The sequence below is a fragment of the Pristiophorus japonicus genome, chromosome 6 (assembly GCF_044704955.1).
Source record: "Pristiophorus japonicus isolate sPriJap1 chromosome 6, sPriJap1.hap1, whole genome shotgun sequence".
NCBI lineage: Eukaryota > Metazoa > Chordata > Chondrichthyes > Pristiophoridae > Pristiophorus > Pristiophorus japonicus.
The window spans coordinates 159,357,489-159,372,248 of NC_091982.1; the positions used below are offsets into that span (position 1 = coordinate 159,357,489).

Below are 14,760 nucleotides of genomic sequence, written 5' to 3' on the forward strand. Positions count from 1 at the left end.
TCCCTCAGTACTGCATTGAAGCATCAGCATACAGTATGTGCTCAAGTCCATAATCAGGCTGGAACTCAGACGCAAGAATGCAACCAACTGAGCCAAGTGATAGTGCTATCAAAGAGCTTGACTCAATTGGTAGCACAATATTACAAGGTGGTTTATATTTAGCATACTGAATGTGTTGGACCTCCGACAGCACATCTGGAAAGAAGAATTATTTTTGGTAATGCATGCAGTTCGGTTGGTGATTGGTTCGTCAATCTGTTACTTTTTTTTAAACTGTGGTCTTGCCAGACCTCTGTCATCAGAAATGACACAATTGTTCTCGCTAGAGATATACATGAATGGAATACTAGCCCGATTCAGGGTTACCGTAATGGTGGGTTCATTATGAAGAGTGAACGACAGAGTTCTGCTGACTAGTGGTGATAGTTCAGTGATTTTAGCTGGGTTGTTAACATTAAGGTAGAACTGAAGTGTACACTGGAAAGGATTCAACTTATAACGCAACCATCGAAAGAATTTACAAACATCAAAAAATCTGTTCTCTTCATTTAAGGTCACAGAGGACCAATTCTTTGAAACTTGAATCCATTTGGGCCACCGCAGGACTGCCATCCCCTGCTGTTCTCCCATCAGCTGGAAGAATTCCAACTGCACCATCAGAACAGATAGTCATCCTCAACCTACTCCTCAAAATCAAAAATTTCAGCTTCCTTGTCCTTCCAGAAAGCAAAGCTTCTGTCAATGTACTTGCAAATCTCATCATTGCTGAAACCTCTGAGGTCAGAGGAGCAGCCTTGCCCCGTGGGCATTTCGTCCTCTTCGGGTGTGGCACTTTGCACGATGACTTTGGGCACCTGTCTCACAGCCATCACCTGCTGTGTGGAGAAGTCAGTTGTAGCGGCCATGTTTTCAGGGTTGCTGAAGAACCTTTGCTTAATGTCTTCAAACCCGTTCTTCCATTCCCGTTTGCCGGCATCGATCTCCTCAATGACCTCCTTATGGAATGAACGGACCAAGTCCCAACTGAACTTCCCCAAATGGTCAAACACCTCGAAACACAGAAGATGTCTCATTTTCCTTTCATCTGGGGGCAGGTCGAGTTCAAGGATGTGAAAGTATCCGAGCATGAAAAGGTCAAGGGTCAAGCTATTGTAGTCAACGGGAATGCCATTGACACGAGGGAGAAACTGCTCAGGTGAGTAGGTGATTCTCTGGCGGTTCAGTCGCCTAATCTGCCTGGATGGAACATTGGATATGATATTTCTCCAGTTACCAATGAGTTTGGTGATGGTCTTTTGCTGCAGGAACAGATGCCGAAGTTTTCCGTTTTGCATGGATTGCTTCGACTGGGGTTCCAGATGTGTTTCCGACTCTGTTTTTTGACCACTCTCCTCTGCTTCAGTCATCTCTCCACCTTTTGCTGGTTCACTGCTGTTTTCAGTGCTGGCAGCTTTACGCATGTCTTTGACTTTCATTTTCAAAGACATGGTGTAAGTTGACTTTTTCCAGTGACCCAGGAATAACACAACTATTCGTTCCTTCCTCAGACTGGTCGACTCTGTCACAGGGGAACGTGGAGTGTTGTCCTCTGCTACATAATCCTTGGAGCCAATGACTGAGTCGCTGGTGCACTCCGTGCCGTCTGACCGTGGAGGAGTGGGTAGTCCTGCTTTAGTCAACTTACTCTGCTGAGCTCCAATGACATCCTCGTGCCAGGATTCTTCTTCAACAATGCTGGTGCCAACACGGGTACCTTCTGCACTTTGAGCTCTATCTCTACGTTCAGAACCATGAGAGTAAGACTTCCCATTGCTCTCGTCTTCTTTTGCCATATCTTTCTGACATCCCTGTGCGTCGAAGCATGCCAACGTTTTTTCTTTTGTCACACATTGCCTTTCAAAGTTTGCCCTGAGACTGCGTACAGACACACCAAACTGCTGGATCTCCTTCTCCACTTTGTTCCGATTCATTCTTGAAGACGCTTGGTCAGCCCTTGGAGTGAAGACAGCTGCCAATTCCACATTTGGCATTTTGGTAATTTCCTTGCTTTCGGGGTCCGTGCGATCCTTTTCATTTAAATTTGACAGGAGGAGTGACATAGTCCTCACAATCCCGGATATCCTGTTGCACCACACAGGCAGAGGCGTGTGCTCCTCCTTGCCTGCGTCCTGATGCAAAAGCTGAGTGTTGACTGTAATGTTGACAATGGGGGCAGGGAGAATGGTTCGCAGTTGCACCGCCAACCGGTTCAGCTCACCCTCATACTCCTGGCACTTCTTCATCACTTGGACAGTCTCGATCTGCTTCTCCAGGTAGATGAGGTCATCCTCAGTCAGAAGCTCACCAAATGGGCCCAATATGGCATTGTGTTCCTGGGAAAACCTCCATATCTCCGTCTGTAGGTAACCACTTCCTTTGTGCTTGACGGAACAAACAACATTTGAAATGGAGCATCAGTCCGCACCACACTCCCCGACTAAGGATAAGACAAGCTTCCAAATCAAATGCAACAGAATGCTATAAATAGGGTGTGACCTCCCGAGGGGGTCACTTGATGGTCTCCATTTAACTCGGACAGTTCACTTTTATTTGGATCTTGTTCTTCTAATATGTAAGGGTTTTGGGACTTGTTTCTACCAATTTACAATGCCAAATGGTGACCATTTCCCCAGCTCATTCATAACATACCTAAAACAATCTTTGATCAGTCTTAATCATTGGTCAATTTGTTACTGCTTCTGAAAGTGAAAGATGTCAGAGCAGTGGAATGGGGCACTCCCAACACCCGAGACACTCTAACCCCCTTTCCCCCCCCCCCCGGGTCACTCTAACAACCCCCCCCCCCCGGGTCACACTAACCCCCCCCCCCCCAGTCACTCTAACCCCCCCCCCACCCCCGGGTCACTCTAAACCCCCCCACCCCCGGGTCACACTAAACCCCCCGCACCGGGTCACTCTAACCCCCCCCGGGTCACACTAAACCTCCCTCCCGCACCGGGTCACTAACCCCCACCCTCACCCCGGGTCACTCTAATCCCCTGCAACGGATCACTCTAACCACCTTCCCCCAGGTCACTCTAACCTCCCCACCCCCACCCCGGGTCACTCTAAACCACCCCCCCCACCCCGAGTCACTCTACCCCCCCCCCCCGAGTCTCTTTAAACCCGCCCCCCCGAGTCACTCTAAATTCCCCCCAAAGTCACTCTAACCCCCCCCCCAAGTCACTCTAAATCCCCCCCCCCCCCGAGTCACTCTAACCCCCCCTCCCCGAGTCTCTTTATACCCACCCCCCCGAATCACTCTAACTTCCTCCCCCACCCTGACTCGCTCTATCCCTCCATCCTCCCCCCCCAAGCTAAGCTAACCCAAGCCTCGGGTTAATCTAAATTCTGCATCACTTTAACCCTCCCCACACTCTAACCTTTTTCATGCTCTGGTCAATCGAACAATATAGAGCTAAATTTTCCCCAGTGATTTGCGCCGTTGTTTTGGCATGTGCTGCTTTTTTTGGCCGAAGTTAAAAAATACAAGTTTCCCCAATCAATGTGCGCCAGTGTAACTCAGTTAGTTACAATTTTTTTAGGTTAGGTTTTTTTTGTGCCATGGGGGTGTAACCTGCCACCAGCACCAATTAAGCAAGTTTGGCCAGCTCCAATTTACTCCAATTCTTCTTAGGATGATGTATGTGGCCTCTGTGAAAAAACCTTCTGGTGAGTTGAGGAAATCGGCCAGGTAAGTAAATTAGTGCAGCAGATGCCCGGACAGCAGCAGCAGAGAGGTGAGAGGCGGGGGAAAACCTTTCAGGAATAGTTAGGTGTGCGGACCAGGAGGGAGAAGGCCCTTCGGCCAGGGATAGGTGCGGGGACCGGGAGGGGGGGAAGGCCATTCGGCCTGGGATAGCTGTGGGGACCGGAACCGGAATCGGTGGGGGGGCGGGGGGGGGGGGGGTGCAGGGAGATAGACTTTTGTCATTAAATTTTAATAATTTAATGGAGGCAAGTTGCTGTAATGTTTAATGTGCTTGGTAAGTTGCTACAATGTGTAAGGTGCTTGTGCAGGTTGCTGTGAACTGGCTGCATGTTTCACTTTCAGTCCGCATTGTGTCCCTGGCTACCGTGGCAACTGTTCTTTTTGGCGCAGATCTTGGGCTCCACCCCCAAAACTAAACGACAGGCTAGACAACGCCAAAATGAAGAATTCAAATGGGGAAACTTGGATGATTTCTTTTTTGGTGTACTTGGGCCCCCAAAAAATGGGCGTAACTCTTCAAGTACGCCAAAAATCAGCTCTGGGGAAAATTGAGCCTTATGTCATTGTCAGAAGTTATCGTGCATGTGTTCAATTTAAAACAGCAGAGTGGGCGCTTTATTCTATGTCTAACCAATGTTATACTTGACCTGGGAATGTTTGATGGGACAGTGTAGAAGAGAGCTTTATTCTGATCTGTGTTGAGTCTAACTTGTGTGTGTTTGGTGTTGAGACTGAGAGCAAGAAGTGGGAAAGTGGCCCATTTCCCAGCACTGACATCTCCCAGCTCAATGAGCACAATAGTGCCCCTTAAAAGAAAGTTCAAAGACTATAAATTATGTTTATGAATCCCGTGGAATCCAATCGTGTTTCTGTGTTTGCAAGATTAGCCTTATCCTTAAAGGTTGTGCACACATACCAAACATGGGTTAAAAAATATAACACGATGCAATAACAATTCACACTGACATTGCAGGTCGGCAAAATACACAGCAACACACCCAGAGACTGCAAGTCTGCATAATAGAGAAATCCACACTGACATCGCAAGTATGCAAAACACACAGAAACACATCCTGAGACTGCAGATCTGCAACATACATAGCAATATACATTAAGAATGTTGGTTTGCAAAATACATGGAGAATGCGGGTTTGCAAATACACAGCAATGCACTGTGCAAGCCTGAAAAATGCACAATATCGCACACTGATCCCGCAGATCTACAAAATGCACAGCAACATAAACTAGAACTGCAGTTCTGTTGGGCACACAGCAATGCGTCCCAATACTGAAGATATGAAGAATACACAGCAATGCACTGTACGGAACATAGGCACACAGGTAGGCCATTCGGGCCCTTGAGCCTGTTCATTTATTTAGGTTGTGGCTGATCTGTACCTCAACCCCATTTAGCCACCTATGCTCCATGTCCCTTGATACCCTTACCTAATAATGGGTCAATTAACCCAGTATCCACAGCCTTCTGAGAAGCAAGTTCTAGATTTCGATTAACCTTTGTGTGGAAAAAGTGCTTCCTGATTTCACTCCTAAAAGGCCCAGCTCTAATTTTAAGACTATGCTCCTGTTTTCTAAATTGCCTCACCAGACGAAATAGTTTCTCTATATATAACCTACCATCCGCAGTATTTTGCGTTTGTATACCCTATTCAATCCTTTTATCAGTTTAAAGTCCTTGATAAGATCACTTCTCACTCTTATATGCACAATGTTTGCCCCAAGACTATCATTATTAACCAGTGCACTGTAGTGTTAAGGGGCCAACTGAAAGGACCAATTTTCCAAGTGTGCTCACTCAAAGTAGAGATTTCCCCATTCTTTAAGAACAAAGATTTATTTGGCAACTCAATATCATCTACTTTAACTTTAATGACTCTGGTGACATCATCGGTCCTGTGTGGCATCATAACATCAGGGACACTAGCACAGGCACAATGGGCCAAATGGCATCCGTCATGATCATTAAATTGAGGATGCATTGTCTGAGGAACTGCCTTTATGTATGAAATGATAAGAATATACTAAAATACAAAAAAAGTCATCAGAACTTAAAAATTGGAATTGAAAGAGTCCAATAGACCCAACAAACCAGACCCATTTTGCAGGACCAAATATAACTATCCATTCTCTCACCATATCCCTTAATGACATATCGCTTTATCGCTCAACCCAAACTACACACACTCTCATATATCTTTTAATTACTTTCCCTCCAGAAACAAAGCTAATTGTCTCTCTACTATTTATACTGTCTGCTTCAATGTCCTTCCCTGGTACCTTATTCCATAACTCAATACTCTTTTGGGCGACACGGTTCCTCATGACTTAGAAACATAGAAACATAGAAAATAGGTGCAGGAGTAGGCCATTCGGCCCTTCGAGCCTGCACTGCCATTCAATGAGTTCATGGCTGAACATGCAACTTCAGTATCCCATTCCTGCTTTCTCGCCATACCCCTTGATCCCCCTAGTAGTAAGGACTACATCTAACTCCTTTTTGAATATATTTAGTGAATTGGCCTCAACAACTTTCTGTGGTAGAGAATTCCACAGGTTCACCACTCTCTGGGTGAAGAAGTTTCTCCTCATCTCAGTCCTAAATGGCTTACCCCTTATCCTTAGACTGTGACCCCTGGTTCTGGACTTCCCCAACATTGGGAACATTCTTCCTGCATCCAACCTGTCCAAACCCGTCAGAATTTTAAACGTTTCTATGAGATCCCCTCTCATTCTTCTGAACTCCAGTGAATACAAGCCCAGTTGATCCAGTCTTTCTTGATATGTCAGTCCCGCCATCCCGGGAATCAGTCTGGTGAACCTTCGCTGCACTCCTTCAATAGCAAGAATGTCCTTCCTCAAGTTAGGAGACCAAAACTACACAATACTCCAGGTGTGGCCTCACCAAGGCACTGTACAACTGTAGTAACACCTCCCTGCCCCTGTACTCAAATCCCCTCGCTATGAAGGCCAACATGCCATTTGCTTTCCTAACCGCCTGCTGCACCTGCATGCCAACCTTCAATGACTGATGTGCCATGACACCCAGGTCTCATTGCACCTCCCCTTTTCCTAATCTGTCACCATTCAGATAATAGTCTGTCTCTCCATTTTTACAACCAAAGTGGATAACCTCATAGCAAAGTGGATAACCTCACTACATGTGTCTCCTGCGATTTGAACCTGTCACTACAGGAAAGAATTTGCCTGGGTCAGTTTTGTCAATTCCCTAAAGCTCAACTTTCTTAACTATTCCCGAGTATTTAAATCAGGCTGATATTGGAGTCACACACACACACACACACACACACACACACAGTAGCGGAGATATACTCAGCAAGCTCCTCATGCAAACCTCCACCTCACCTTTCTCCGTTCCTCTTCTTCATCCTGCAGTCGTGCCTGCAGTTTGCGTACCATAACTTGGCGTTTCCACTCTGGGATGGGGCGCCCCTTCTCGTCATGTGTGGGGACCAGTGAATCAACATCAGTAGAGGGTGCCTCATCAACGTGGAGCGGCACTAATCCATTCTCTTTCGACTCCTGTTTCGACTTTAAGTTTTCTCTCTGTATGAGATAAGATTGCAATAAAAAGGTTCTGAGTACTTTGGGATCAGAAAAGAGAAGGTGAATTGATTTCTATAACTCAGTAATCTATGGCTTCCCTTCCAACCTGCTGTCATCTCATATTAGAACACTGCATCGCTGCAATTGTATGTAGTTAAATCCATTTAAAAAATCAATTTTATAAATATGGTTATAGAATATCAGAGTAAAGACCCAATTATAAATCTGTCACCATCTCAGCAAAACCCTGGTTCTGCACAAGGTAGAAAAGGCCATCCGTCAGCTCAAGAACATCAAGGTATCAGGAGCAGATGGAATCCCTGCTGAGGCACTAAAGTATAGCGGAGAAGCACTATTGGCACGAATGCATGACCTCATCGCTCTCATCTGGAAGGTGGACTGCATGCTTGGAGATCTCAGATGCCATAATCATAAACATCTTTAAAAAAGGGGACAAGTCCAAATGCGGTAACTACAGAGAAATCTCCCTGTTTTCGTCCACTGGGAAAGTCATCACTAGAATCCTCCTCAACCGTCTTCTCCCTGTGGCTGAGGAACTCCTCCCAGAGTCACAATGAGAATTCCGTCCACTACGGGGTACAATGGACATCATCTTCACAGCGCGACAACTGCAAGAGAAATGCAGGGAACAGCACCGGCCCTTCTACATGGCCTTCTTTGACCTAACAAAGGCCTTTAACACTGTTAACTGCGAGGGACTAAGGAGCGTCCTCCTCCATTTCGATTGGCCCCAAAAGTTTGTCGACATGCTCCGCCTGCTCTACGATGACATGCAAGCCATGATCCTTACCAACGGATCCACCACAGACCCAATCAACGTCCGGACCGGGATCAAGCAGGGCTGCGTCATCGCGCCAACCCTCTTTTCGATCTTCCTTGCTGCAATGCTCCAACTCACGCTCAACAAGCTTCCCGCTGGAGTGGAACGATACGATGGAACCTGTTCAACCTTCGTCGCCTCCAGGCTAGATCCAAGACCGTCCCATCCTCTGTCGTCGAGCTACAGTATGTGGACGATGCTTGCATCTGAGCACATTCAGAGGCTGAACTCAAGCCTTCGTCAACATCTTCACTGAGGCGTACGAAAGCATGGGCCTTACACTAAACATCCGTAAGACAAAGGTCCTCCACCAACCTGACCCTGCCATACAGCACTGCCCCTAGACATCAAGATCCACGTGTGGTGAAGGTACTCCCACAGTGCTATTTAGGAAGGGAGTTCCAGGATTTTGACCCAGCGGCGATGAAGGAATGGCGATATAATTCCAAGTCAGGATGATGTGTGACTTGCAGGGGAACTTGCAGGTGGTGGTGTTCCCATGCACCTGCTGCCCTTGTCCTTCTAGGTGGTAGAGGTCGCAGGTTTGGGAAATGCTGCTGAAGAAGCCTTGTTGAGTTATTGCAGTGTATCTAATAGTTGGTAAACACTGCAACCACGGTACGCCGGTGGTGAAGGGAGGGACTGTTTAAGGTGGTGGATGGGGTGTCAATCAAGTACGCTGCTTTGTCCTGGATGGTGTCGAGCTTCTTGAATGTTGTTGGAGCTGCACTCATCCAGGCAAGTGGAGAGTATTCCATCACAGGTCATTGATGAAGCACCTGAAGATGATTGGGCCTAGGACACTGCCCTGAGGAACTCCTGCAGTGATGTCCTGAGGCTGAGACAACCTCCAACAACCACAACCATCTTCCTTTGTGGTCGGTATGACTCCAGCCAGTGGAGAGTCATTCCTCTGATTCCCAATGACTTCAGTTTTACTAGGGCTCTTTGATGCTACACTTGGTCAAGTGCTGCCTTGATGTCACTCTCACCTCACCTCTGGAATTCAGTTCTTTTGTCCATGTTATGAGGTCTGGAGCCGAGTGGTCCTGGCAGAACCCAAACTGGGCATCGATGAGCAGGTTATTGGTGAATAAGTGCCACTTGATAGCACTGTCAACGACACCTTCCATCACTTTGCTGATGATTGAGAGTGGACTGATGGGGCGGTAATTGTCCTGCGTTTTTGTGGACGGGACATACCTGGGCAGTTTTCCACATTGTCAGGTAGATGCCAGTGTTGTAGCTGTACTGGAACAACTTGGCTGGAGGCATGACTATTTCTGGAGCACAAGTCTTCAGCAAGACAGCCAGGATGTTGTCGGGGCCCATAGCCTTTGCTGTATCCAGTACACTCAGCCGTTTCATGATATCACGTGGAGTGAGTCGAATTGGCTGAAGACTGGCTTCTGTGATGGTGGGGTCCTCAGGAGGAGGCCGATATGGATCATCCAATCGGCACTTCTGGCCGAAGATGGTTGCAAATGCTTCAGCTTGTATTTTGCACTCATGTGCTGGGCTCCATCATTGAGGATGGGGATATTCATGGAGCCTACTCCTCCCATTAGTTGTTTAATGGTGTACCACCATTCACAACTGGATGTGGGAGAACTGCAGAACTTTGATCTGATCTGTTAGATGTGGGATCGCTTAGCCCTGTCGATAGCATGCTGCTTCCGCTCTTCAGCATGCATGTAGTCCTGTGTTGCAGCTTCCCCAGGTTGGCACCTCATTTTTAGGTACGCCTGGTGTTGCTCCTGGCAGGCTGTTATTAGTTTGATGGTAGGGTAGAGTGAGGGATATTCTGGGCCATGAGGTTACAGATTGTGGTGGAATACAATGCTGCTGATGGCCCACAGCGCCTCGTGGATGCCCAGTTTTGAGCTGCTAGATCTGTTCTGAACCTAACCCATTTAGTACTGTGGTGGTGCCACACAACACGATAGATGGTGTCCTCAGTGTGAAGACAGGACTTTGTCTCCACAATGACTGTGCGGTGGTCACTGCTACCAATACTGTCATGGACAGATGCATCTGTGACAGGTAGATTTGGTGAGGACGAGGTCAAGTAGATTTTTCCCTTGTGTTGGTTCTCTCACAACCTGCTGCAGGCCCAGTCTGGCAGCTATGTCCTTCAGGACTCGGCCAGCTTGGTCAGTAGTGGCGCAACCGAGCTACTCTTGGTGCTGGACAATGAAGTCCTCCCCCCAGAGTACATTCTGTGCCCTTGTTATCTTCAGTGCTTCTTCCAAGTGGTGTTCAACATGGAGGAGTACTGATTCATCAGCTGATGGAAGGATCTAGGTGGTAATCAGCAGGAGGTTTCCTTGACCGTGCTTGACCAGATACCATGAGACTTCATGGGGTCCGGAGTCAATGTTGAGGACTCCCAGGTCAATTCCTTTCCGACTGTATGCCGGTGGGACAGGACATACCCAGGGATTGTGATGGAGGAGTCTGGGATTGGCTGAAAGGTATGATTCTGTGAGTATGACTCTGTCAGGCTGTTGCTTGACAAGCCTGTGGGACAGCTCTCCCAATTATGGCACAAGTCCCCAGATGTTAATGAGAAGGACTTTGCAGGGTCGACTGGGCTGGGCGTGCCGTAGTCATGGCTGAAGCCGGTGCCGAGGTCGATCCCGGGTGGTCTGTCCGGGTTTTTTTTTTTTTTTGGAAATTCGTAGCCAATCGTTCCAATTCTTTGTCAAATCACAAACGCCAGAGGTCACCTTGCACACGCCAAGGATCACTCTGCGCCAATGCTCTTAGCCAAAAGGCCTAGAGCCACTGCACCGTTCCTGGAAGTACTGCAATACCAGGTTCGTGCCATGGAGGTGGATGGGTCAGGTCCCCCACACACCTCCGTGGAGGTGGATGGGTCAAGCCACCCCACCCACCTCCTGTTTCCAAAAAAGCAAGCATATACCTTCCTGATCCAGGGAGAACCACCCGGAGGTCATGGTGGCTGGTCAGGTCAGTTATGCATGATCTTAGCCAAAAGGCCGAGAAGCGATGTCCGGGTTTATTATTCTTATCATTTCTCGTAGCAGTTTGTTAAAACTGAGTGGCTTATTAGGGCATTTCAGAGGGCAGTTAAGAGTCAACCACATTTGGGTCTGGAGTCACATATAGGCCAGACCGGGTAAGGACGGCAGATATCCTTCTCTAAAGGACATTTGTGAACCAGATGGGTTTTTACGACAATCCGGTAGTTTCATGATCACCATTACTGATACTAGTTTTATTCCAGATTTGCTTAATTAACTGCATTTAAATTCCCCAGCTGTTATGGTGGAATTTGAACTCGTGATCCTTAGTCCAGACCTCTGGATTACTGGTCCAGTTATATTACCACTATGCTACCGTTCCCCCCACTCCCTCCCCTTCCCTGCTCCTCCCCTCCCCTCATTGCTCCCCCCCACTCCACCGCACTGTTCCCCATCTCACTGCTCCCCACCTCTCCTCCCCTGCTCCCCCCCCTGCTCCTCTCCTCCCCTTCCCTGTTCTTCCATTCCCCTCCCCTGCTCCCCCCCCCGCTCCTCTCCTCCCCTCCTCCTCCCCCCCACCCCGCTCCTCTCCTCCCCTCCCCTGTTCTTCCATTCCCCTCCCTTGCTCCCCCCTCCCCACCCCCCTGCTCCTCTCATTCCCTCCCCTGCTCCTCCCGCCCCCCCCCACCCCCCCGCAGTCCTTCCCCCTCTCTTCCCCTGCTCCCCATCTTACTGTTCCCCATCTCACTGCTCCCCACATCCCCTGCTCCTCCACTCCCCTCCCCTGTTCCTCACCCGCAACCGCTCCCATTCCCTACCCTGCTCCACCCCCCCCGCTATAAATTGCTCCCCCCATCCCACCTCACTGTTCACCATCTTACTGCTCCCCACCTATACTTCCCTCCCCTGCTCCTCCCCCCCCCCCGCTTCTCTCCTCCCCCATTGCTTCCTCCCACTTCACTGCTCCTCACCTCCCTTGCTCCTCTCTCCTCCCCCCCCACACCCCTGCCCCCCTTGCTCCTCCACCTCCCCTGCTCCTCACCTCCTCAGTTACTGCAATGTTGGATTTGTGAGGTTCTGACAGCGGTTCTCCCTCCAAACTACTACTCGAGCTTTTACTCCTGTGGCCAGTCTGCAACCAAAGAAATGATTAAAAATAACAGTCACACCATCCTAGTCAATCGCAGCACACAAACATTACAGTCACTCAGTATGTGTGAGAGTGAGTGGTGAACACACTACTTGATGCATGTGTATCTGCATCTCTGCAGCTACCAATCTGTTCAGTCACACCCTCACCAGCACCTTTGATTCCCTAGTCCCTGTTAAAACAATTACTCTCTCTCACCCTGGCCATTCTCCCTGGTACAACCCTGATCTTCACTCCCTTAAGTCCAAGGGGCGTAGACTTGAATGGATCTGGCGGACTACTGGTTTAGCCATTCACCGCCAGATCTGGCTGGATCACATAAAGCACTATCGGGTTCCTGCTCTCGTCTGCCAAAATCGCTCACTATTCCATAATCATTCTGGAATGTAAAGATAAATCCCAGGGCCTATTCTCCATTGCTAACCATTTTTTTAAAGCCCTCTCCCCAGTCTCCACTCTCACCTCTGACAATAAGTGTGAGGAGCTCATTGACTTCTTTGTCTCTAAGATTGAGACCATCCGTTCGGCTGGCTCTGTCTCTTCCCTTCTTTCCCCTAGCCCACCGGGCCAAACAGTCTCTAAGGATCACCCCTGCCCTAGCCCTGACCTCACATCTTTTTCCAGTTTCTTTCCGATCTCACCTCATGACCTTTCGGAACTCACCCTGTTCATGAGACCCACTTCCTGCTCCCTTGACCCTATTCCCACCAAACTGCTGACCACCCAACTTCCTTTTCTGGCTCCCATGTTAGCTGACATTGTTAACGCTTCTCTCCTCAGGTACTGTCCCCCTCTCTTTCAAATCTGCCATCATCACCCTTCTCTTCAAAAAAACAACCCTTGACCCCCTCCGTTCTTGCAAACTGCCACCCCATCTCCAACCTCCCTTTGCTGTCCAAAGTCCTTGAACGTGTTGTCGTCTCCCAAATCCATGCCAATCTTTCCCACAATTCCATGTTTTAATTCCTCCAATCCAGTTTCTGCGCATGTCACAATACCGAAACGGCTCTCATCAAAATCACTAATGACATCCTTTGACTGTGACAAAGGCAAACCATCCCTCCTCGTTCTTCTTGACTTGTCTGCAGCCTTTGACACGGTTGACCACTCTATCCTTCTCCAACACCTCTCCACCGTCATCCAGCTGGGTGGGACTGCACTCGCCTGGTTCCATTCTTATTTATCCAATCATAGCCAGAAAATCATCTGCAATAGCTTCTCTTCCCACTCCCACATCGTTACCTCTGGTGTCCCCCAATGATCTATCCTTGGCCCCCTTCTATTTTTTATCTACATGTTGCCCCTTGGAGACATCATCCGGAAACTCAGTGTTAATTTCCACATGTACGCTGATGACATCCAGCTCTACCTCACTATCACTTCGCTCGACCCCTTCACAGTTTCTAAATTGCCAGACTGCTTGTCCGACATCCAGTTCTGGATGAGCAGAAATTTGCTCCAATTGAATATTGGGAAGACCGAAGCCATTGTTTTCGGTCTCCGTCACAAACTCCATTCCCTAGCCACTGACTCCATCCCTCTTCCCAATTCTTGTTTGAGGCTGAACCAGACTGTTCGCAACCTAGTGACATATTTGACTCTGAAATGAGCTTTCGACCACATAGACACAGCATAACTAAGACCACCTATTTCCACCGCCATAACATCGCCCATCTCCGTCCTTACCTCAGCTCATCCGCTGCTGAAGACCTCATCCATCTACCTCTAGTCTTGACTATTCCAACGCATTCTTGGCTGGCCTCCCACATTCTACCCAATGTAAACTAGAGGTGATCCAAAACTCGGCTGCCTGTGTCCTAACTCGCACCAAATCCTGCTCACCCATCACCCCTGTGCTCGCTGATCTATATTGGTTTCCGGTTAAACAACGCCTCGATTTCAAAATTTTCATCCTTCCTTTCAAATCCTTCCATGGCCTCGCCCCTCCCTATCTCTGTAATCTTCTCAAGCCCCACAACCCCCTGACATATCTGTGCTCCTCCAATTCTTCCCTCCTGAGCAACCCTGATTGTGTTGCCTAGGCCATAAGCTCTGGAACTCCCTGCCTAAACCTTTCCTTCAAGATGCTCCTGTGTATGTGTGTGTGTGTGTGTGAGATGGTGCATGATACGCTCTTTCCTCAGAATGACCTACCGTCTGTGTTACAGTGCCTACGAACAAGGTGCCAAAACTTGCAGATTTTAATGACGTTCCTGACTTGAGTTCCGCAAAGAGGGCAGCGTTGATGTTCTCGGTGGGACGTACTATGTTAAAGGGCTTCCCACCTTCAGAGAAAGAAAACAGATCATAACTCAAATGGAAAAAGGAAATCTCAGCTTTGCCGCAGGAGGCCTCTCGTCAGCCTGGCCACAACAAGCTACAATTCAGCTTGGCCGCAGGAGGTCTCGTCAACCGAGACACAAGAGGACTGAGAATAAAAGCAAAAGGA

At 48.4% G+C, this 14,760-nt stretch overlaps 1 protein-coding gene and 1 pseudogene across 1 annotated transcript in view; both read right to left on the reverse strand.

The window, feature by feature from the left end:
• Window positions 1-680: 680 nt before the first annotated feature.
• espnla (espin like a) overlaps window positions 681-14,760 on the reverse strand; it is a 122,521-nt gene continuing 108,441 nt past the window's right edge. Inside the window, exons 8-11 of the mRNA XM_070884042.1 lie at window positions 14,466-14,596; window positions 12,204-12,293; window positions 7,133-7,333; window positions 681-2,420 (exon numbers count right to left, since the gene is read on the reverse strand). Coding sequence (XP_070740143.1) covers window positions 681-2,420; window positions 7,133-7,333; window positions 12,204-12,293; window positions 14,466-14,596 — 2,162 coding nt within the window. The remainder of the gene's footprint in view (window positions 2,421-7,132; window positions 7,334-12,203; window positions 12,294-14,465; window positions 14,597-14,760) is intronic.
• LOC139266372 (U2 spliceosomal RNA) lies at window positions 10,957-11,188 on the reverse strand (annotated as a pseudogene).